Here is a 23,272-nt window from a genome sequence, read left to right on the forward strand (position 1 = left end):
GAGCTGGGGGTGTAGCTAAGAAACCTTGCCTTACCACAGGCCCTGATATGATTCTCAGTACTTTCAGAATGAAGTTGTAACTTACCTTGTTTTGGTTAAGACAACTTAATCTGCTTTACTAATTGATCATACTTTCAAAACAAATTTTGTTTTTAAGATTGATCTCATTACGGATGGTTTTAAGCTACCATGTGGTTGCTGGGATTTGAACGCAGGACCTTCGAAAGCGCAGTCAGTGCTCTTAACCACTGAGCTATTTCTCCAGCTCTCAAAACAAATTTAAGACAGGCAAATGCTGAAGGCATTTTAGTGTGCTGTGTTTACAGAATGTGGTGATTTGTCTAATCTGGACACATGTACACTCTGCCCTCCTCTCCCACTGTGCCATATCCCTGTTAGTTTGGTGGTTTCATTTCATAGTTGTAACTGAGTTGGGCTACAAACCAACTCCCAGAAACTGGGGAGGAAGGAGGAGAAGAGAGAAAGAAAGCAAAGTAGAAATTGTTCAATCTACCTAGGAAGACAGGTTAGTGATTTCTAACACTGTGGTTATAAAGGCAGTGGTGGATTCAAAGTTCCAAAGAAGGTTGTGATCTCCTGAGAGGTGAAGAAATGAGCAGGTCTGATGAGAAAGATCATGCCCAAAATGAGGCTTACAGAATAAGTTCTTTCTATTAACAAGGGCAACATGGGTAAAAGTGGTCAGATCCTAAGCTCTCTTCCATTACCTGCAAGTGGTAAGGTAATTGAGAAAAGTGCCTAATAACTCTGGTATTTATTTGATAGTATTTATATACAATATTCTTTTAGTAGGAATCATGGTCACACTTGGAAATTCTGCTCTAAATAGGTGTCTTCCACATTGTTCATAGGACTATGGTTGAAGGTAAAAGAAACCTCTTGGTTTTCCTTGCTAATGTGGGAGTCACAATTTGGTTTGTTTGCTTGCTTTTGTTGTTATTTTGAGACAGGGTCCCTCTGTCTATCTCTGGTTATCGTGGAACTCACTAGGTATATTAGGCTACCTAGACCTGTCTCTATCTCCAAGTGCTGAGATTAAAGACATTCACCAGCACATCTGGCCATGAAGTTACAGTTTTTATATCTTTATTTTGTGCATTTGTGTATACCTTTTATCTTTTTTGCAATGTTGTTTATTTAAAATTTTAATTTTGTTATATATAATATACTATGATATTTCCACCCCACCCCTGTTAATTCTCTCTTATCTCTTCCCTTCCCAGGGAACCCCTTCTTCCTCCCAACAACTTTCATGTCTTCTGTTTTCCCTTTTGTGGAAGTTTTAATTAAGGATGTCTGCATGAGCATGGATGCGTGGTTATTTACTTAAGTAAAGGTGGCTAGCCAGGGGTTTCACCACTGAGGAATATGACTTCCCACCCCTGGCAACCATTCCTATAGCTCCTTGAGAGTGGGGTAAGTTTATGAGTCCCTTTCAAATCCATGATAGACTGTTAATGGGTCCAGTCTTATGCATGTCTTGTGCCATGCTTCTGTGAGTAATGGATACAGCAGCTATGGCACACCCTGAAGACTGTTTTACAGCATTCCTCCCATATTCTGGCTCTTAAATTCTTTCAGCCTCTCTTCCTCAGTATTACCTGAATTTTGGAGGGGTGGTACTGGTGACCTTTTTAAGGCTGAGCCCTCAGCAGTCAGTTGTTTTCAGCACATCGACTAGTCATACAGCTCTTCATGAATTTACATCCACTGTAAACAGACGCTTCCTTGACCTACACTGAGAATAGCACTACAGCATAAATATCTAGAAGTTAGTTCGACACTCTGTCCACTTAGCAAAACAACAGTGATAGGTTCCTCTCTTTGGGCTTGTGACCTCTCCATCCATTTACAGTACAAGTACAGGCATGAATTCCTATTGAGTGGGCCTCAAATCCAATTAGAAACAGTTGGTTGTCCCCATAACAGCTGTGCTGGCTAATTTTGCCTCAATAAAGCAGGCTGAGCACGCTATGGAGAACAATCCAGTAATCATCACTCTCAGTGGCTTCTGCATCTGCTCCTGCCTCCAGGTTCCTAGCCTTTGTGAGTTCTTCTTGTCCTGCCTTCCTTCAGTGATGAACAATGATTTGGAAGCCCATCCCTCCACCACCACCAAGTTTGCTTTTTTTTTGTTCATGGTGTTTCATCACAGCAATATTAACCCTAACTAAGACAACAGCCATGCCACTATTACACCAGTGGGCACATCTTGGCCAGAAGATTGGTATTATAGCTCACAGGTTTCATAGCAAAGTAAGGGTATGATGACATTTCTCTTCTAGTAACCTGCACAATGCCTTCTGACATCAGAAAAAATAGGCAGCAAGGAGGAAGTTTCCAGATCAGTTCTAGCTTGATGTTTGCATGTCTTGCAACCAGAAGTGTTTTGTGTCTTCAGCAATACTGTCTTATTACTTAGATCTGGTTAGCAACTAAGAACAATAGCAATAGCCTGTATTAGGGGGGAGGGTGGGGAGCTTTGGGTACTTCCTTATCCAACAACCCTATTAAGGGTTATCTTACACCATCCCTGGCACTAGGATTTTTGTTTTGAATTGTTGGGGCATTATCTACTTGGGCTTTTACTGTGTAGCCCTGATCTGGAATTTGCCTCTTTGAGAAGCCTCAAACTCAGAGATCTGCCTTCTACCTCCTGACTGCTGGAATTAAAGGCATGTGCCATCATGCCTAGCCTATGTTTTCTTTCTGATGTGATAGATTAAAAAAGAACAAGATACACACATAGACATTTTGACAGTTAAAAAGGAAATAAATACAACTATGAACTACTTTCTGGATTTCCTTTTTGGTTTTATAGGTAGGGTCTCATGTAGCCTATGCTGGCCTTAGATTGTAGCTAAGGACGACCTTGAAGGCTAGCTCTTCCTGTGTTCTATCTACCAAGTGTTAGGATGGCAGGTACCACCATAACTGACCTTGGATTTCTTTTTAGCCATTTGGGTACAAAATAAATGGAATTTTAAAACACTTTTTAAATAGATTTGAAAGCAGTTTTTGTTGTCCTAGCTATAGGTATTTATCTTTGGACTTTGAGAATATATTAAAATACTATTTAATTAACATCCTCATGTAAAAAACAGTAATGCTTTTTGAAAAGTCTTACTGTGAAATGGAGTCATATACTTTAGCTCAGATTGACCCAGAACTCACTCTATAGGCCTGAGTGGCCTTGAATTCATGGTAGTCCTCATGCTCAGCCCTTCAAGTACTACATTAAGGGCATGAAACACCATGTCTGGCTTTAGTATTGAGATCCAGTCTTTCTAATTCAGGTTGCCAAGGAACTAACTTTCTGGCCTGCCTCAGACTCCTAAGTACCTGGGATTACAGGCATGCACCACCATACCTAGCTTAACAGTTACACTATAGAAAAAAACCACAATTGTTTCACTTAATTTGATGTACATTGGGATTTATTAGAAACAGACACCAGAAGTAGATAACTTAGACTAGTGGTTCTCAACCAATGGGGTACAACTCCCTTGAGGGTTGAATGACCCTCTTTCACAAGGGTCACCTAAGACATCAGAAAACACAGATTTTTACATTGCTATTCATAATAGCAACAAAATTACATTATAAAATAGCAATGAAAAAATTTTATGGTTGGGGGGGTCATTACTACATGAGGAATATTAGAGCTGCAGTATTAGGAGGGTTGAGAATCACTCACTTAGACTGACAACATAAGAGCCTGATGTTTGCATTGATTGTTGATTATAGCTTAAATAATGCTTTTATTCCTCAAGACTTTATTATTCAAATAAATAGTGAATATTTTTGTTTCTTGGAGAAGAAAATGAGGCGTAATTATATTATGACTTATTTAACATAGTGTCTAGAAAGGTACTGTTTGAACCCAGGTCCTGCAACACTGGTTCAGTGTTTTTTTTCATTTTTTTAAAAATATTTATTTATTATATATAAGTACACTGTAGCTGTCTTCAGACACACCAGAAAAGGGTGTCATATCTCGTTACGGATGGTTGTGAGCTACCATGTGGTTGTTGGGATTTGAACTCAGGACCTTCAAAAGAGCAGTCAGTGCTCTTAACTGCTGAGCCATCTCTCCAGCCCCCCATTGTGTTTCTTAAATTGGTGTTTGAATGTTTACATATGTAACATGTAGGACAGTTTTGGAGTATTCTTTAAAGAATGAACAAGCTTATAGTCCAACATGGAAAGACCAATTATAATCCATATGACAACATTTTCCTGAGATAGGGAGGGTCACAGAGTGCAGGCTGGCCTTGAATTTGCTATGTGGCCTTGAACTCTTGATCTTCCTGCTTCTACTTTCTAAGCACTGGCATCACAGGTGTGCACAACTGTTTTCTTCCCTCCTTCCCTCCCTCTCTACCTCTTTACCTCCCTCCCTCCCTTCATTCCCTTTCAAGACAGGTTTCAAAAGTATAGCCTATGCTTGGCTTAGAGTAATCCTACTGTCTCAGCTTTGTGAGTGTTAGTTACAGTTTCACTGTATAATGAGAAAACAAAGCAAAATCACAAACTTGCCAGGTGAGAGGAAATGAATGAGAGAAGACCCCCAAGTGGTGATCAGTGCTGGTAATGCCTTCTTGAGGAGGGAATGGCACAAGATTTTGTTTCAAAAAATGCAGTCTATTTAGAAATCAGGAAAATGCTTTTCAAATGTTCTATTTTCAGTTTCGGAGAGTAAGTAAACATGTATGCTCTTCCTACAAGATAAGCTCTGACGGAGACCTATTCTTAGAAACAAAACCACAGTGCTGTGAGTAACTGTAACTGCACTGGTTTATTTATTAAGTCAGTTTATGTTCATAGTAGAATTTATGACTGTTCTAACAGACACTTCATAGTTTAATGTATGAATGAGTTTTAGACTGCAGTGCTAAGTGGGAAAAGGGTGCTTTTTAGCTCTAGGGAATATGCAGTGTTTACTTTCTTTTTGTTCGGAGGGAGTGGGAGACAGATTTTCACTGGCATCCTAGAGTAGACTTGAACACCCTCCAATCCTTCTGCCTTAGTCTTGGAATGCTGAGGTTACTTGTGTGCATCCCATATCTGTCTTGGAATGACCCTCTTTTGTCAGAATAGACCTCCTCCCTTCCTTTGCATGTTAGATGAGTATTCTGCCATGGAATTTTCAGACTAGATTTGTGCATGCTTGGCATGACAGTGCTTGCTTTTTTGTTGTTGTTGTTGCATTCTCACTCAGTAGCCTAGTTGGTCTTAAACTTCATGGCATTCCTGCCCCCAGTCTTGTAAGTGCAAGGATTACAGGTGTGAACCACTACATATGCCTCACTAACTGCAGTTGCATTTTTTGCTCCACTCTTAGTTACTGAAGTATGTTTTGCATATAAAAATCCATAAATCTATTTAGACATCTGGGCACCTAAACTGAGCACTTCTGTTGATTATGGAAATAGCAGTCACAGAACTGGCACAACAGCAATTAGGATAGAATGTGGGACTGGGGATGTGGCTCCGTTGCTAGAGTGATTGCCTAGCATTTGTGGGGTTCTGTGATCAAGCTTACACCTGTGGTCATAGTGCTCAACAGATGAGAGGCAAGAGGATCAGGAGTTTATGGTTAGCCTTTGCTACTTAGTATAGTGAGTCTGGGGCAACCTGAGCTACACAAGTTTGTAGCAAAAAGTGGGGGCGGGGGGGAGGAAGGAAGAGACAGACAATATTTTCATCACTTTAAAAGGATTGTGTTTTTCTGAGTTACAGTTTAGTTTTGTAGATCAAGCTGACTTTGAACTTCTGATCCTCCTGCCCCAGCCTCTTGAGAGCTAGGATTAAAAGCATCAAACTTTGGACTCCAGTGGGTACACGATGCTGGGACTTCAACCCAGGGCTTCGAAGCTGCTAGATAAGAACTCTGCCATTGAGCTATACACTCAGTAGTCTGTCTCTCTCTCACACGCACATTCTCTCCCCCTCTCTTTCACACACATACACACACAAACATTTGCTTAGTTATAGTTTAGTGGAATCAGTTATAATGTCTATACCTCTGTCTGTTTCAAAAAACTTGCTACTACAAAATGAGACTGCCCATTAAGAAATAACTATCCATTCTCCTTCCTCCTGCATTCTTTAATAACCATTACCCAACTTCCTGACTCCCTATTTTCTTTTTCAGATATTTCCTGAGTAGAAATAGACTTCATTTGTTCCTTTTGTTTGGTTTATTTCACTTAGTATAATGCCCTTAAGGATCATCCATGTTATAATATTCTTTGTTACTTTTTATGACTAAATAATATTCTGTTCTGTACATATGCCACATTTTCTATATCCATACATTGATGGATACATGATTATTCCCACTTATTGGCTATTGTAAATAATAGGGCTCATTCCAAGATTTCAGAGTTTGGTCACCACAGTGCCTGTTAAACAGATTGATGTGTAAATTAAGTCTGTTTTTGGTGCTTTTGAGTAGGAGTAGAATTGCTATCTCAAACAATAATTATGTTTACATTTTAAAGGAAGCACACAAAAGTGTCTTTTAGAGTGGCTGCACCATTTTGCATCCCTTACCAGCAAAATATGAGTTTCTGCATGTATTTGCCACTACTTCATATTTTCCATTAAAAAATTATAGTTGTCAAGTAGATTTGAAGTGTGTCTAGTTATAGATTTGTATCTCTCTTCTGACTAATGTTGTTTGGCAAGCAATTTACTCACTGAGCCATTGCACTGGTTCACACCTGGCAGGTACTGGAGCTCTGGAGAGCCTTACCTACGTTTTGGTCTTTTTGTTTCTTTTCCTTCTTTTTTTTGGTTTTTTGGATTTCGTTTTTTCAGGACAGGGTTTCTCTGTATAGCCCTGGCTGCCCTAGAACTCACTCTGTAGACCAGGCTGGCCTCGAACTCAGAAATTCGCCTGCCTCTGCCTCCCAGAGTGCTGGGATTACAGAAATCCACCTGCCTCTGCCTCCCACTCTGCGCCACCACTGCCCAGCAAATCAAACCACTTCTAGCATTTCCCCTGCCACCATCTTTATGCCAAGTCATTGTTCTCTCATTTATCTGCATATTTATCTCTTGGGTCTCCCTGTTTCCCTTCCTCTCTTTGCAAAGAAACCCACTTTCCTTTCCATGCTAGGCAAAACTAACTGTTATTGAGATATACCCCAAGCCCTCCATTTTTATTATTTGTTATTTTCTACAGAACAGTAGGGATTTTTGAACAGTGTAAATTCATGTGCATAAACTTTTTTTTATCTTTGTCTTTCTGTTACACTGGTAAGTACAGTAGTGTCTGTAACACTACACATTCGTATTGTCAGGTTTTTCAAGGTTCTTTGAAGGAGGGCAGAGAGGTTTGGTATGTAATCTTAATGATTGAACTTTTTTTTCTTTTGTTTTGTGGCTAGACATTGAACCTGAAACCTACAGCCTCGGCTAACTTATTCTCCATCCTTATCGAAACATTTCACCAGATCCACAAAGTAAAATTAAGTTTGATTCAAATGAAAAACTTTCATTGTGTCAGACTGTAAGGAAGAAATATTACTGCACATTTAATGTGAATTTAGAGGAAAGAATTAAAATTTGCAAATCAAGTTTGAAATGCTGGTGTTTGAGTAGATCTTATCATTCAGTGCATAACTACTTCATTTACTTGAGAAATTGGTTACCTGAGAAGTGTAATGCCTAATCAAAGCTGAAGTGCAGCTAGGATAACCCAACAATCAGTCTCAATTTCAGTCAGCTGTGTCCCATCCTATCTCTCTGGTCTGTCTGTCTCTCTCTCTCACTTTGAACTCATGGCAGTCTTTTCAGCCTCTCACTGCTGAGATTACAGATGTATCCTATGCCAGTGGTTCTCAACCTTCCTAACCTGTGATCTTTTAATACAGTTCCCCATGTGGTGACTCCCAACTATAAAATTATTTCATTGCTACTTCATAACTGTAATGTTGTTACTGTTATGAATTGTAATATCAGTATCTATTTTCTGGTGGTCTAGAGACCCCATGAATGTTGTTTTTCCACCAACCTCCAAAGGGGTTGCTGCACACAGGTTGAGAATCACTCTATGCCCTGCTGTCAAGTTTGTTTGGTTCTTCATAGTTGTCTATCACAAGGGTTACATAATATATGAGACAGGTATAAATAATGAATATAGTAATTTAGCTTATTATAAAAATCTAGGAGGGTTCTGATTTAGATTACCTAGAATATTTTTCTTTTCAAACTGCAAATAGGTAAAATAACTGAAAAAGATCCCTAACAGCTCATCAGCAAAATATGGATTCTGAACACTGACATCCTATAGAATCTGTTGTCAGTCTCTCTAACAAGCTTTTCCCATATCTAGAAAGTTCTTCAGTCCTGCTTCTTTCCTGTTTTCTGTGTGTGTTTCAGGTCTGCCTTCCTGTCTTTATTGTCATCTCACTGTGAAGGCATAATGCCCATAAGACTGTCTTCATGTCATACTCGAACTGTGCATTGAAAGGCAGAGTTTCCCAAACCATCCTTAGGTTTGATAATCTGTTAGGATACATAAAACGTACAGAACACTGTTACCCTTGTGGTTAATGGTTTATTACAGGGAAAGGATAGACTAAAATCAGCCAAGGAAAAGAGCATGTCGAGCAAAGTCCAGGAATGTTCCCAACGTGGAACTTCTAGTCGTGAAGTAAGAATATGTTATGCTCCCACTATCAGTGTGTAACAGTATACATGGAGTATTGGCCACCAGGGATTCTCACATGACTTTTAGGGACCATGCTTTTTTCCAACTGTGCCTTCATTGCATAGGCACAGTTGGTAGAGTGCTGGTGGTGTTGAACTCATTCTCCAGGCTTAATTAAGATTACACTTTATCACCTAAAGTTTTTTCTACCCCAAATCATATAATTGGTGGTTATATATGGCCAGTTATGCACTAAGCAATGACATTCCCATTAGGTATGCCAAAGTAGACTTCCTTTTGGACAAGGCTAAATTATTTATACAACATAAAAACTTACATCTTCCAGTCAGGCATGGTGACAAGTGACTATAATCCATGCACTTAGAAAGTGGAGGCAGGAGTTCAAGGCCAGCCTGAAATATATGAAATAAATATACAACCCGTCACAAACAACCCTTTACTTCCTTTAAGAAAGTATTATCTGTGTAATTGATTTGATCCTAACTTCTCGAGTAATTTGATCCTAACCTCTCAACTAAGGGAGTTACAGGTAGTTGTGAGTTACTTGACATAGATGCATTAGATCTCATGATTGCTCTCTGGGAACTCAACTTTGATCCTCTTGAGCAGTACATACTTTTAACTACTAAGCCATCCCTCCAGCTCTGTGTATTTAATTTAATGATTTTTTTTTTTTGAGATAAGGACTTATGTAGACCAGGTTGGCCTTGAACTCAGAACTCTTGTCTCCTGAGTGCTGAGATCAAAACACATGTGCCACTACACCTGGCTTAAGTGAATTCTTGTTTGTTTTTGAAACAGGTTCTCACGCAGTTATGACTATTCTGGAACTCTATAGAGTAGGCTATCCTCCAACTCATAGAGATCCTCCTGCCTTTGCCTCCTAAGTGCTTTAATTAAAGGCATGCATTACCATGTCTGCCCCTGAGTGAACTTTTAGGAGAATGTATTTCAATAAATCTTTTTCTCATAAAGGTCCCTGAAGAGCTTTTCCATTCCCTTAGGTGTCTGTGCTTTTTATAAATTTTTTCCAGTCCTTATCCCGTCTTTAGAGATTCTGACAATACTGACCATTTTTCTAGACCATTTTATTCCTGTATTTCTGTATCATATTCTTTGCCTGTTTTGTTTCCTACTTGAGTGTTATTGTGAACTCTAGGCCTGTATTTCCACTTCCCAGGCTGAGAGGAAATATACTTTTCACAAGAAATCTCCAGAATAATCAAGATACAGGGTGGCTCACAATACACTTTGGGAGGCTGAGGCAGGTGGATTACCATGAATCCAAATTTTGTCTCATAAAACAGTAAGAAGAAGAAATATATATAAAATTATATTTTGGTTCTCTGTATAAGGTGCACATTAAATATATTCCTATTTATATTTGGGTATATCTCAATATGCAAATATTCTAAAATTTGAAATAGTATTTATCTCAAGCATTTCAGATAGAGGGTAGTCAACCAGTATTTTGACTTTTCCTTTTTGATTCTGTTACTTTTTCCTACCCTTCTGTACTGTCTAGAAATGTTAAATGTTAATGTTAAACATGTTAAAATGTTGAATTAAGGTGATAGATAGTTGGTATCCTGTGTATGCTAAGGTGGCTGGTTAGCAAGCTCCTGGAGTCAGCTTGTCTTCACCTCAGTGCTGTTTTTAGGGCATATGCTACTATGCTCAGATGTTTTGTTGTTGTTGGGTTTGTTTTTTTGTTTTTGATGGTGTTGGTTTTGATTTTTTGAGACAGGATTTCTCTGTAGTCGACTGTCCTGGAACTCTACCAGGTTGGCCTCGAACTCATAGAATATCTGTCTCTGGCTCCCAAGTGTTAGGACTAAAGGTGTGTGCCACTGCACCAGGTGCCAAGATCACTTTTTATGTGGGTGCTGGAGCTTTGAACTCAGGTCCTCTTACTGAGCAAGCACTCTTAACCCTCTAAGCCATCTCTCTAGCTCCATAAATGTATTGTTTACAGAATGTTAAGTTTATAATTTTAGAATATTGTTAATTGGGAGTTACATACTTTTGTATAACATACATAAGTTATGAAGATGGCTGGGGATATAACTCAGTGTTAGAGCAGTTGCTTCAGATATCTTTGGTTTGCTTTTTTTCTTTTTCTTCCCTCCTTCCTTCCTTCCTTCTTTCCTTCCTTCTGTTTTTGTTGTTGTTTTGGGTTTGGGCTTTTGGGTTTTTCGAGACAGGGTTTCTCTGTGTATTGGCTGTGCTAGAACTTACTATGTAGACCAGGCTAGCCTCCAGCTCACAGTTATCTCCTGCCTCCACCTCTTGAGCACCACTACCACTACTGGGGATCAAAGGTGTGCACCACTACCATCAGGCTGATTTCATTTCTTGTGTTGCAAACATTAAAATAAAAATTCCAATAAGTTAAAAAAGATAAGGCAGCTTTTATGTAGATTATAGAGTTAAATAAAAAGAAAATCTGTTTTCTTTCCAAATTGTAAGCATTTGAATTGCTTTTCTGCCTTGAGGAAAGAAATGACTGTTGGGAACTATTTTATCATGCATCTTGTAGAAGGTATCATGCTTGTTTGCCCTTCTTTTTTCCTGCTAAACCTTTTCTTCTAAACTATGACTCTGGACTGTGCACACATGTGACTAGTTTGCTGGTTGTGATGATGCAGGCTGTAATCCCAGTAGCATTAACCTATAATCTTAGCACTTTGGGGAGAGAGGAAGGAAGATTAAAATTCATCCTTCATGTGGGTTCTGCTACATGAAACTCTGTATCAGAGAACCTAAAACAAAGGCTAACTAGTCTCTTGTGATAAGTAAGTGTAAAATAAACATCAAATTCCAAAGACTCTGTACTGAAAGAAGAAAATACTCTATTTACTTTCATATATCTATGTTATGATAATTTGGATATAGTAGAAAAGTATGTTGTTAAGATTATTTCATCTATTTGTATTAATAAAATTGTTGACATTTTAAATTTTTCATTTAAATTCTGTGTCTTCTATTTTATTTTTGTGATAAATTAGTGTTTAATACCAAAGTACTTGCTTTCTCCATTTAGATGAGTTCCTCCTTTCCATGAATTAGTGATAGACTCTTCTCTTTTCATTACTGGTACTTCCGTCTTTAACAGAGATGGAACAACTATTTTTAGTTCTCTGTTGCCATATTCCTTCTAGTATTCAAGATAATTGCCTCTCCCTATTTATTCTGAACCCAACCATCTGATTTTTTTTTTTTAAAGTAAAGGATGACTTGTTAATAAAAGGTTCTTTTTGCCTGATTTTTCTTTTCCAATTTTTGTTTTGGTCATTAAAATTTTGGTTGTAGAAGAAAGAATTCTTGTCCTCGGTGAAATTATAAATGTGCCAGTCATTTGTTGCTGGTAAATTAACTGACAAATTGTGTATGTTGTGACACCTAGTGGTGTTAACTGCCTTGTGATGGGATTGAAGCAAAATTTATCATTATAGGAAAAATAGTTCAAGATTGAGGAAGAAATTTGATATTTATGATGGATAAGTTATGTTAATTTAAGCCTATACTGGTTCCAGATAATTTAAGTGTATCATTTAAGTTAATAATTCTTGGATATATTCCACACTTGCTGCCTGCTAAGTTTATTTTTATTTTACTTTTTAGATTCATTTATTTATGTGTATTATGCTTTGTCTGCATGTATGTCTGCATGCCATTTGTGTACCTGGTGCCTTACAGATCAGAAGAGTGTGTTGAATCTATTGGTAATGGAGATATAGATGGTTGGAATCACCATGTAAATTCTAGGAACCAAACTTAGATCTTCTGAAAGAGTAAATGCTCTTAACTGCTGAGCCATTTTTCTAGCCCCTATCTGCTCCAAATTTAGGCATGTAACTGTTTTGTTTCTTCATTTGTGAACCAGAGATATTATTAATAGGACTTTGTAAAATTTGTGAGGATGAAATTGCTTATGGTACAGTATGACAGCATCTATGTATCTCTAGCTCTACCTAGATAGAAATATGTAGATACTTACTATGATTTTTATTAAGCATTACTAACTACAATTTACAAAATTGTGTGTTGTGTGTGTGTGTGTGTGTATACACACATACATACATACCTACCTATCAGAAGTCAACCTCCCGTGGTGTTAGGATTCTGTCTAAGCTCCACCCCACCACTACCTGGCCACAGCCAGGTATGCCCCTCCTCACCATTACCTGGCAAGAGCCTGGTAGGCCTGGCCTACTATAAAGAGGTCTGCTCAGCCCCTCCTCTCCCTCTTAGCTCTTACTCTCTCTTACTCCCTGTCACTCTCACCTCTCTCACCCTCTCTCTCTTGCCCCCTCTTGGGCTTTCCTCCCCTCCCCCTCTCTCCACGTGGTCATGCAGGCCTCTGCTTCTCTACTCTCTCCCTCTCTCTGCATTTCTCTGCCTCCACTACCCTCTTAACTCCACTACCCTCTTAACTCCTGTCCTCTGCCCAGAATAAACTCTATTCTATATACTATGTCGGTGTGTGTCTGATCCCTCTGGGGAAGGGATGCCTTGTCATGGGCCCGCTGGGGCACCCCCTACCTCCACACCACCATATACCATATTCTCTAAACCTCTTTCTCTTTATGATCGCAACCGGTGTCCTTCCTCAGGTGCTGTCCATCTTTTGTTTGAGACAGAGTCACTCACTGCGAGTTAACTGAATAGGTCAGGCAAGCTGAACAGTGAGCAGCAGAGATCCATTTACCTGTAACCATCTCCGCAGTCCTGGGGATTACAAGCCTGCACAGTCATGCATGGTGTTTTATGTGGATGCTTGGGATCAAACTTAGGCCCAAGTGGCAAGCACTTTACTGACTGAGCTATCTTCCCAGCTTTATAATTTTATTTCTAATAGTGGCATAATCAGTTCCTTATCATTGTCATATTAGAAGAGTGTCTAGTTTTTTGTTTTTTGTTTTTTTTTTTTTAAGTGATTTTATTGCCTGGGTATTTAAGACAGATTTATGCAACTAGAGCAGAAGCTATGGATGACTCATGCTTTCAAGTGAGGGGAGGACCTGCTTAATTTTACAATAATGAGCCAATGAAATTCATCTATCACAGGTCAAATTTAGCATCCTCATCATTTCTGATCCTCAAGGTGCCTGCAGGCTGAGACTGCTTTTCTTTGTTTGTTTGTTTTGATTGCTTTCTTAATCAAAATGGTAGAGATTCTCAGGGAGATCAAGGGCAAGGCCTTTGGACTTAAGGATTCTTAAATTTTTATTGCCAGCTACAAAACTAGACCTATGCCACACCCCCTCAGGATCACACCGATTTCTGAAGGCATCAGGCCTTTCTTGGCCATTTTGTAAATACGCTCCTGACACTGTCAGATGTCACCTTCAGCCAGGTGGGCATGTAGGCAGTAGAGCAATAGGGCAGAGCTGCTTGGACAGGCCCTTTCAAGGAGCATATGTGTGAACTATGATGGTGGTGGCAGCAAAAAGGATTGTGCCTATTGTTGAACTACAATCATTGCTTCTTCATTTTCTTAGTATCTTGTGACGTTTTTTAAATTGTATGTGTGACAGAGTTTAGAAGACAACCTCTAAGAACTGGCTTTCTTTTCAGGAATTGGCTTTCTCTTTCAATTATGTAGCTGAGAACTTAACTTAGGTTGTCAGGTTTTGTTGTAGGTGCCTTTACCCACTGGCCCTGTTTCTGGTTGTTGTTTTTGTTTTTGTTTTTGACTGAGTCTGCCTATATTGTATAAGCTGGAATGGGAACTCATGACTGGCACCCCTGAAGCTTCCTGGAACCTCATTCTCCAGTGTTCTTTAGGGAGCCAACAAGGCCTGGTTAACTATCTTGAATTGTTAAAATCAGAAAGCATTTAGATGAGTAACAAGACTGACTTGTTTTATTTTACTTGAGGTTTAAATTTAAATTGTAAATGAATGTCTACCGCAGAATGAGCAAGGAGCTTTTAAATGAATTCCTTTGTTTTAGGGTATGCAAATAGTGTCCAAAAGTTTGATTGACTAGTTTAATTACCCACTTTTCGAGAATTTTAAAGTAGCTGTAGCCTTTATGATCAGCAAGGGGTTACCATGAAAGTTAATGATAAATATTAATTTTTGCATTGTTCTTTAATCTGACTTTTAATTTTTTATCTATAAAATGAGGCACTTTGAAACATTTTTATTTGTAAAAGATCATGTAGCTCCTTCCTTCCTTTTTAATTAAAAGAAAAAAAGCCCAAACAATACTTTGGGGGCTAGTGAGATGGTTTAGTGTTTTAAAAGCACTTGTTGCAAAAGACCTGGATTCCATTCCCAGCACCTGCATGGCAGCTCACAACCATCTGTGACTCCAGTTCCAGGAGATCCAATGTTTTTTGGTAATCTCAATGGGTAGCAGGCATGCATGTGGTCCACAGATACACATGTGGGAAAAACACTCATACAGAAAAAAATAATACAATTAATAATTTTAAAATTGTATTAAATGTGAATCGGTGTTTTGTATACATATATGCATATCATCCGGTGTCTGGTATTACAATCAGAGTGCCAGAAATGAGCATTGGCTACTCTAGAATTAGAGTTATAGTTATGAGCCTTTCTGTTGGTCCTAGGAATTGAACATGGGTCCTGGGGAAGAGCAGCCACTATTAAGCCATTACTCTAGCTCCTCTCCTGGTCTTTTTTTGACAAGGTCTCATGTTTATTTTTGTTTGTTTTTCTTTTATTGAAAAATAGATGGCTCCTTTTTTCATACATAATTTATCCTGATTACAGTTTTCCCTCCCTCTATTCTTTCCAATGCCTCCTACCTCCCCTCCCATCTGGTTCATTTCATTTCTGTCTCTCAAGAAAACCAACAGGATGGAGAGATGATTCAGTAGTTAAGAGCACTGGCTACTCTTCCAGAAGTCCTGAATTCAATTCTTAGCAGCTACTTGGTAGCTCATAACCATCTGTAATGGGATCTGATCTGGTGTAGACTCATATACATAAAATAAATAAATCCTTTAAAGAAAAAGAAAACAAACAGGCTTCTAAGGGAAAATAATAAAAATATAACAACATAAAATAGAAGACAAAAAAAAAACTATCACATCAGGGTTGAACAAGACTAAAAAACGAAAGAAAAGAGCACAAGCAAGAATCAGTGTTGGCCTTGAACTGGCAATGTAGCTGAGAATGATCTAGAATTCCTGATTCTTCTACCTCCATTTAGAATGGTTTTCTTAGATGCATATTTTCATTTACTGTGTAGAAAAGGCTTAAGCTGTGACTTTTTTATGAAAATATTGTAAGGATAACTTTTATAGTGATTTTATCTGCATATAAATAGAAGTGTAATCAACTATATGATAATTTTTGAGTTATGATAAAATTTTGAGTGGAATATTAGAGTTCTTCATAGTTTTAAAGCTTGCCCTACTGTTCTAAGCTATGCTGCTTGGTACATTTTTAACATTTCTGGGTTATAACAAAGGCTTCAATAAGTTTTTAACAGATTTTGATCAAGTAACAGTTGTTTATCTTATTGACTGATAAAAGTTTGCTCTTGAGCAATTTAACAAATAACAAAAAGATCATTACTGTTTTGACTATTTCGTTGTGTAATCATAAGCCTTGCCTTGGAAATATGTGAATGATACATGTAATTTCATGCTAGGAATAAAGCTTGAGTGCCACTGGAAAATGACAGCCATTTTGACAGTTGGACATGATACCTCTTTAACTTCATTTACTGTGCCAAGTATTTTGATAACTCAGGAAATGGGGTAAAGTAAATGTGTTGTTTTAGCATCTTCTGAACCAAGAGTGGATAAGGTATTATGAGCTTTTATGTTAGGATTTTATTGTTTTTTATTTATTGTGTATTTTTTGTAAGTAGCTTCAGAAAGCTTACTTGTGTTTTTAGACAGCACACTACTAAGTAGTGCTGACTGACCTGGAACTCACTATATTTATGCTGTATGCTGGTCTATAACTATAACATATAGTTATGATGGTCACAAACTCAAAAGAGATCTGCCTGCCTCTTTTTTTTTTTTTTTTTTTTTTTTTTTTTTTTTTTTTTTTTTTTTTGGGTTTTTTCGAGACAGGGTTTCTTTGTGTAGCCCTGCTGTCCTGGAACTCACTTTGTAGACCAGGCTGGCCTCAAACTCAGAGATCCGCCTGCCTCTTCCTCCCAAGTGCTGGGATTAAAGGCTTGTGCCACCACTGCCAGGCTCTGACTCTTCCTCTTAAGTGCTAGGATTATTATAGATGTTTGTTATCACACCCAGCAGGGATAGGTTTAAACAAAATAAATTGGTGTTTTGAAAATCTAACTGAGTGTTGTGTTTATTTTTATGTATAGGTCCTGGTATTTTAGAAGCTACAAGAAAAAAGATTAAGAGGCTTGATCTCTTGTGGACATGGCTCAGATTTCTAACAACAGTGAATTTAAACAATGTTCATCTTCACATCCAGAACCAATAAGAACCAAAGATGTGGACAAAGCAGAAGCATTGCAGATGGAAGCAGAAGCCTTAGCAAAATTGCAGAAGGATAGACAAATGACTGACAGTCCAAGAGGCTTTGAGTTGTCTAGCAGCACTAGACAAAGAACACAAGGTTTTAACAAACAGGATTATGATCTCATGATGTTTCCTGAGTCGGAGTCCCAAAAAAGAGCAGTAGATATTGACGTAGAAAAGCTCACCCAAGCTGAACTTGAGAAGATATTGCTGGATGACAATTTTGAAACTAGAAAAACCCCTGCATTGCCAGTTACTCCTGTTCTGAGCCCTTCATTTTCAACACAGCTATATTTTAGACCTACTGTTCAAAGAGGCCAGTGGCCCCCTGGATTATGCGGGCCTTCCACATATACTTTACCTTCTATTTATCCTTCAGCATACAGTAAACAGGCCACATTCCAGAATGGCTTCAGTCCAAGGATGCCCACTTATCCATCTACAGAGTCTATATATTTAAGACTTCCAGGACAGTCTCCATATTTTTCATATCCTTTGACAGCTGCCACACCATTTCATCCACAAGGAAGTTTACCAGTCTATCGGCCACTAGTCAGTCCTGACATGGCAAAACTATTTGACAAAATAGCAAGTACCTCAGAATTTTTAAAAAATGGGAAAGCAAGGACTGATTTGGAGATAGCAAACTCGAAAGCTTCAGTTTGCAATCTACAGTTGTCTCCAAAGTCTGAAGACATCAATAAATTTGATTGGTTAGACCTGGATCCTCTGAGTAAGCCTAAGGTAGACTATGTGGATGTGTTAGAACATGAAGAAGAGAAAAAGAATCCAGTTTTGCTAGCAGAGGATCCTTGGGATGCTGTTCTTCTTGAAGAGAGATCTCCAACGAGTTGTCACCTAGAAAGAAAGGTGAATGGAAAATCCCTTTCTGGGGCAACTGTAACAAGAAGCCAGTCTTTAATCATTCGAACAGCTCAACTTACAAAAGCCCAGGGCCAAGTATCTCAGGTATAGTCTCTCCTTGATAACTTCTTAAATTCAGTAGTAAAACAGTGTATATTTGTGTGAATCATTTGTTATGGGGGAAAAATGGTCTTTTTAATCTTGCTTTTCTTTGCTTCCAAGGCTGCTTTGGTTCTTTTGTTGCGTGTCAAAAGATTAAAGATTAGGCCAACTGAAAATTTTCTTAGTTTTTTGTCAGATTACAAAAACCTAGTTAGGCTGGTCTGGTAGCACTCACCTCTAATCCCAGAATTTAGAATGCAGAGGCAAATGGATCACTGTGAGTTTGAGGCCAGCCTGTTTGACATAGTATGTAGCCAGGCCTACCTAGAGAAACTTTGTCTCAAAACACAAAAAACAAACAAGCAAGACCAGTCTAGTTGGAGATTTGTTTTCATTGAAGTGAGTTGAAGACATTCTGTCTCTTTGTTATATGTGAACCTTTTTTTTTCTCTTTTATTTTCAAGGCAAGCAAAGAATTCATTATAAAGTTCCAGTACAGTTTCTTTTATTAAATCATGAAAGACACAAAGAAAAACATAACTTTAGGGAGACAGGAAAAGGGCCATTTAACTGCTTTTCCTTAAATACCTGTATTGATAAAAGAAGAATGAAACAGCAGTGTAAAGGCTATCATTAATTTATGTGGGCTTTTTAAAAAAATTCTTGAGGTTTTTGTTTTTTTTTTTCCACTTAGGAATTTTTTAAAGATTTATTTTTATTTTACATGTGTGGGTGTTTTGCCTCTTGTGTCTGTGCCCCACATATGTGCAATCCATGTGGAAGTCAAAAGAGGGCATCAGTTGTGACCCACCATGTGGGTGCTGGGAACTGAACCTACTCATTACCAGTGCTCTTAGCTCCTTTGAGACTAAGACTCAAATTGCCCTGAAACTGGCAACAGCCATCCCACTAGAGCCTGCCAAGGTGCTGGGGTTAAAGGTTTAAGACCTTGTTAGTTAAGGGGTAACTGTAAATATTATATTTTTGCTCAGAAGAGAGTCAGGCAGTTTAGAATATTTTGCTTTTATATTTATAGACCTTGGAAATGTTTAAGGATTAAAAAAGAAAAACTTTAATCCCACTTTAGGAAGTTCACACCTTTAATCACAGCATTTAGGAAGTATAGACAGGCAGATCTCTTGAGTTTGAGGCTACCCTGGTTTGTGTAGCAGTTTCCAGGTTCACTAGGACTACATAGTGTCTGCCTCAAAAAGAGAGAAAGGGAGAGAAGGGGGAGCAGTATACCTGAGTGGATCATATTGTAATTTTGTGTATAGTTTGTTGTTTGATTTTGGTTGTAGTTTCTCTCACTATGTAGCCCAGGCTGGCCTTAAATTCATGCTCTTTCCTCAGCCTCCTAAGGACTTGTGTTTCAGACAGGTACCCAACTATATGTATACTATTTTTCCTAACATTTCCCCGTTTACTACCAGTAATGTATGAAAGTTCAAGTTTCTCTTCATTCTTTCCAGCACTTACTGTTTTCCATTTTAAGTTGATGTTGATTATTTCATGGCTTTTGTTTTTCTGTTGTACTACGGATCAAACCCAGGGCCTTATGGAAGCTTAGCAAGCTTTCTGCCACTGAGCTAAATACTCTAGCCCTCCATTTTATGTTTTTACTGGCCATCTGTTTTGGGGGGAGAGATACACATAATCATTTTGTTGACCTGTTTGTTCATTTGTTCTCTCTAAACTCACTATGCATCTCATGCTATCCTCAAACTGTTAGCAATCCTCCTGCTTCAGCTTTCCAAGCACTGGGATTATAAATGAGTTAGCATATGAGGCTGAGAAATATCTATTTAAGATCTTTATCTACTTTTTAAAAACTGAATTATTCATAAAAAATGAATCATAAAGATTCAAAATAGAAAATGCCCAAATGCTGAACTAAAGAATGGGTTAACAAAAATAGTATATCCATGCAATGGAATACTTTTCTCTTAGAAAAAAAATGAATGAAATCCTGATACTTGATATATAAAACTTGAGAATATGCTGAGTGTGGGATTGAGGGTTTAGCTTAGTGGTAAAGTACTTAGTTAAAGCTCTCTGGGTTTATTGCCCACCAGCAGGAAAAACAAACAAACAAAACCAATATGCTGATAGAGAGATAAGAGAAATTTAAAAATCCTGGTGGCACATGTCTGTAATCTCAGAATTTAGGAAACTGAGTCAGAATGATTGCCACAAGTTCTGATGCTAGTCTCAATTACATAGTGAGTGCTAGACTAACCAGGGGTAAGACCTTATTTTAGAAAGAACAACAACTCCATTGTGCATGTATTGTATAATTCCAGTTATATGAAGTATTCTTAAGAAGCAAATGAGGGACTGGAGAAATGGCTCCATAGTTAAGAATACTGGCTGCTTTTCCAGGACCTGGGTTCAATTCCCAGCATCCACATGGTGACATACATGGTCTGTAATTCTAGTCCCAGGGTATCTGATGCCTTCTTCTGTCTTCTAGAGGCACCAGACATGTACATGATGTATAGCATACATATAGACAGAAGACTCATGCATTAAATGAATAAATAATTTTTAAAGGGGGCAAACGTGTAGAAAAAGGAATCAGTATAGTGTCTGCCTGGGCTAGATGGCTTTATATGGGATGGAATAACAGTCCAGGCTCTTTGATGTAATGAGAACATTCCGAAATTGTTGATGATTGCACAAAATTTCAAATGTCATAAAAGCTACAGTTTTAAATGGTTACAATTGTGACTTTTATGTTCTATGAATTTTACCTAAATTTTTCAAGCGAGGATAGGGGGAAAAAGGAAGTTAGTCATCCACAGATCTTTTACCTTGTACTGTAGGGAACTAACGAGTTCATGCTCTTTTTAATAGCAGTTTCATTTTGTAGGTTAAACATGATCGAAAGTAATTCTGTGTATGGTGCTACTAGTCAGGGCTTGAGATGTCAGCTGTTTGTAGTTGTTTGATAAGGGCAGCTACTTGGAGCCCACTCACTTTGGGGCAGTAGAAAGTTATAATCTCACTATCAGAAAAAGTGAGCCTTTGATCTTATAGGAACTTGTCCTTTGGATTTCTCTTGTCCTACTACATTACCAGCTGTATGTACTTAACCCTGCTTTTGTAAACTTATACCTAGCTTAATTTCCCCCTTTTGTTAAGATGAAATAATTAGGCTGGAGAAGATGGCCCAGTGGTTAAGAGCACTGACTGCTCTTGCGAAGGTCCTGAGTTCAAATCCCAGCAACCACACGGTGGCTCACAACCATCCATAAAGAGATCTGACGCCCTCTTCTGGGGTGTCTGAAGACAGCTACAATGTACTTACATATAATAAATAAATAAATCTTTAAAAAAAAAAGATGAAATAATCAAGGCCTGACGTGGTGATACTCACATTGAAGGCAGACAAAGGTGAATCTTTTGAGTTCAAGTTTAACCTGGTTGATGATGTGAGTTGAGTTCTAGGTCAACCATGGCTACACAGCGAGACCCTATCTAAAAAAATAGTTAAAATAAAAAGGTATAGTAATTATCTTAAACAAGTTGACGTTCCTGATAGGTTTGTTGTATACTGTTCAGGAGTGGGACTTGGAATATAAGAACTTACATAGTTTTATTTGGGTTATATCTGTTCAGATTGAACTCTGTTTTTTCAGAAAGCTACTGAGACAGTTAAGTTCACAAGGGCAGAGTAGTATATCCCTATATTTGTAAAAGGAATTATGTTAATCTGAAGTTATAGTTTTTGTAAGGTAGGTGGGTGAGTAGGTAGGTAGGTAATAGGTAGGTAGGTAGATAGATGAATTTGTAAAAGGACCAGCATGTAGGAGTGTTTGCCACCAAGACTGATGATCTGATGCCAAGGACCTACATGGTGGAAAGAGATTAGATTTCCTCAAATTGCTCTTTTGTCTCTACACACTCATTGGCTGGAGTGTGTGAGCACACACTAAATTTTAGATGATTTATAAATGAAGTTAATGTGATTTTAAAGCCAAATGGAGTGTTGTGATTAGGGAGAGTTATGGATGAAATAAGACTGGCCACATGATAATAGCTGTGGAAGCCAGATACAAAGGCAGTTTTGCATTAATTTCCTTTTGTGTGTATTCCAGATTTTCCATAGTAACATTTTATTCGTTCAGGGGAAGGAATTACTTGGGAAAAGCAAAGATCTGGTATTAGAATATTTTGGAAGTAATAAGCTTCTTGTTACAGAAGATACTCAAACATGTGCTAGAAAGCCAACTCCTTAGATATGCTTATATGTCATTATGTACTGCACAAAGCTTAGGCTGCTTAATTCTGATTGGGATTAGGTGAATGAATGTGGAATTTGAAGGGAAAGATAGTTTTTCAAAACTTCTCCTAAATTCTCCTAATGATATCTAATTACTTTGAACTTTCTTGATGGAGGACTTGAAAGTTTTCTTACTCTTTAGTCTATGAAGCTAGGGGTGTGGGAAGACAGCAAACTAGAGAACTCTGGGAATAGTTTTTATAAGGCCACTAAACCCATGATTAGTTTGCAAAGACTAATCACTTTCCCACCTTGCCTTTGATGAGGAAAAGAGTATGATATTTATGAATGTCTGCCTGTGTGGATCTTTTCTTGCTTGTTTTAAATATCAGTACCTTTCTAATATTTTCCTGTGTGGTTTCCTTCAGAAAGCATCCTAAAGAAATAATGTGAATAAGTAGTTTCCTGAATATAAGGTTTGTCGATGTCCGAGCCATCTGGTCTAGTGGTTGTCACACACTTCAGGGATTAACTATTGGAGCTGATTCACGTAAGCAGGTTTGTTGTTTCTTTGCCTTGTTGGTGACAAGGATTGATCCTAAGGCCTCACGCCTGCTGGACAAGTGTTCCACCACTGAGCTGCCTCCCTAGCCCTTTTGTATCCCTAATCCTTGTAAAGTTTTTCACTCTAGCTCAGGCTTCTGACTTCTGGCTATCCACTTTCCTCAGCTTCCCATGTATTGAGGTTATGAGTGTGAACCACACCTAACTTTGGGCAGTGTCATGTTTTTAATTAGTTAAACTGAGGAAGGACTAAAGACTAAGGAAACAGGTTAATGAGAACTGTAGGTCAAAGCCAAGTAGGTAAAAGTAGCATAATTAGCCAGCTGAT

At 38.2% G+C, this 23,272-nt stretch overlaps 1 protein-coding gene across 3 annotated transcripts in view; it reads left to right on the forward strand.

Moving 5' to 3' along the window:
• The window catches only part of Pik3c2a (phosphatidylinositol-4-phosphate 3-kinase catalytic subunit type 2 alpha), a 97,574-nt gene that overhangs the window by 1,978 nt on the left and 72,324 nt on the right, over positions 1–23,272 (forward strand). For 2 of the 3 annotated variants that reach the window (XM_052200697.1, XM_052200713.1), the window contains one exon: positions 17,030–18,158. In XM_052200697.1, the coding sequence (XP_052056657.1) occupies positions 17,088–18,158 (1,071 nt within the window). In that variant the 5' untranslated portion in view covers positions 17,030–17,087. Of the gene's footprint in view, positions 1–1,244; positions 1,438–17,029; positions 18,159–23,272 lie in introns of all 3 variants that reach the window. The other variant, XM_052200706.1, reaches the window with a different exon arrangement.

Source organism: Apodemus sylvaticus, chromosome 1, assembly GCF_947179515.1.
Source record: "Apodemus sylvaticus chromosome 1, mApoSyl1.1, whole genome shotgun sequence".
Taxonomy (NCBI): domain Eukaryota; kingdom Metazoa; phylum Chordata; class Mammalia; order Rodentia; family Muridae; genus Apodemus; species Apodemus sylvaticus.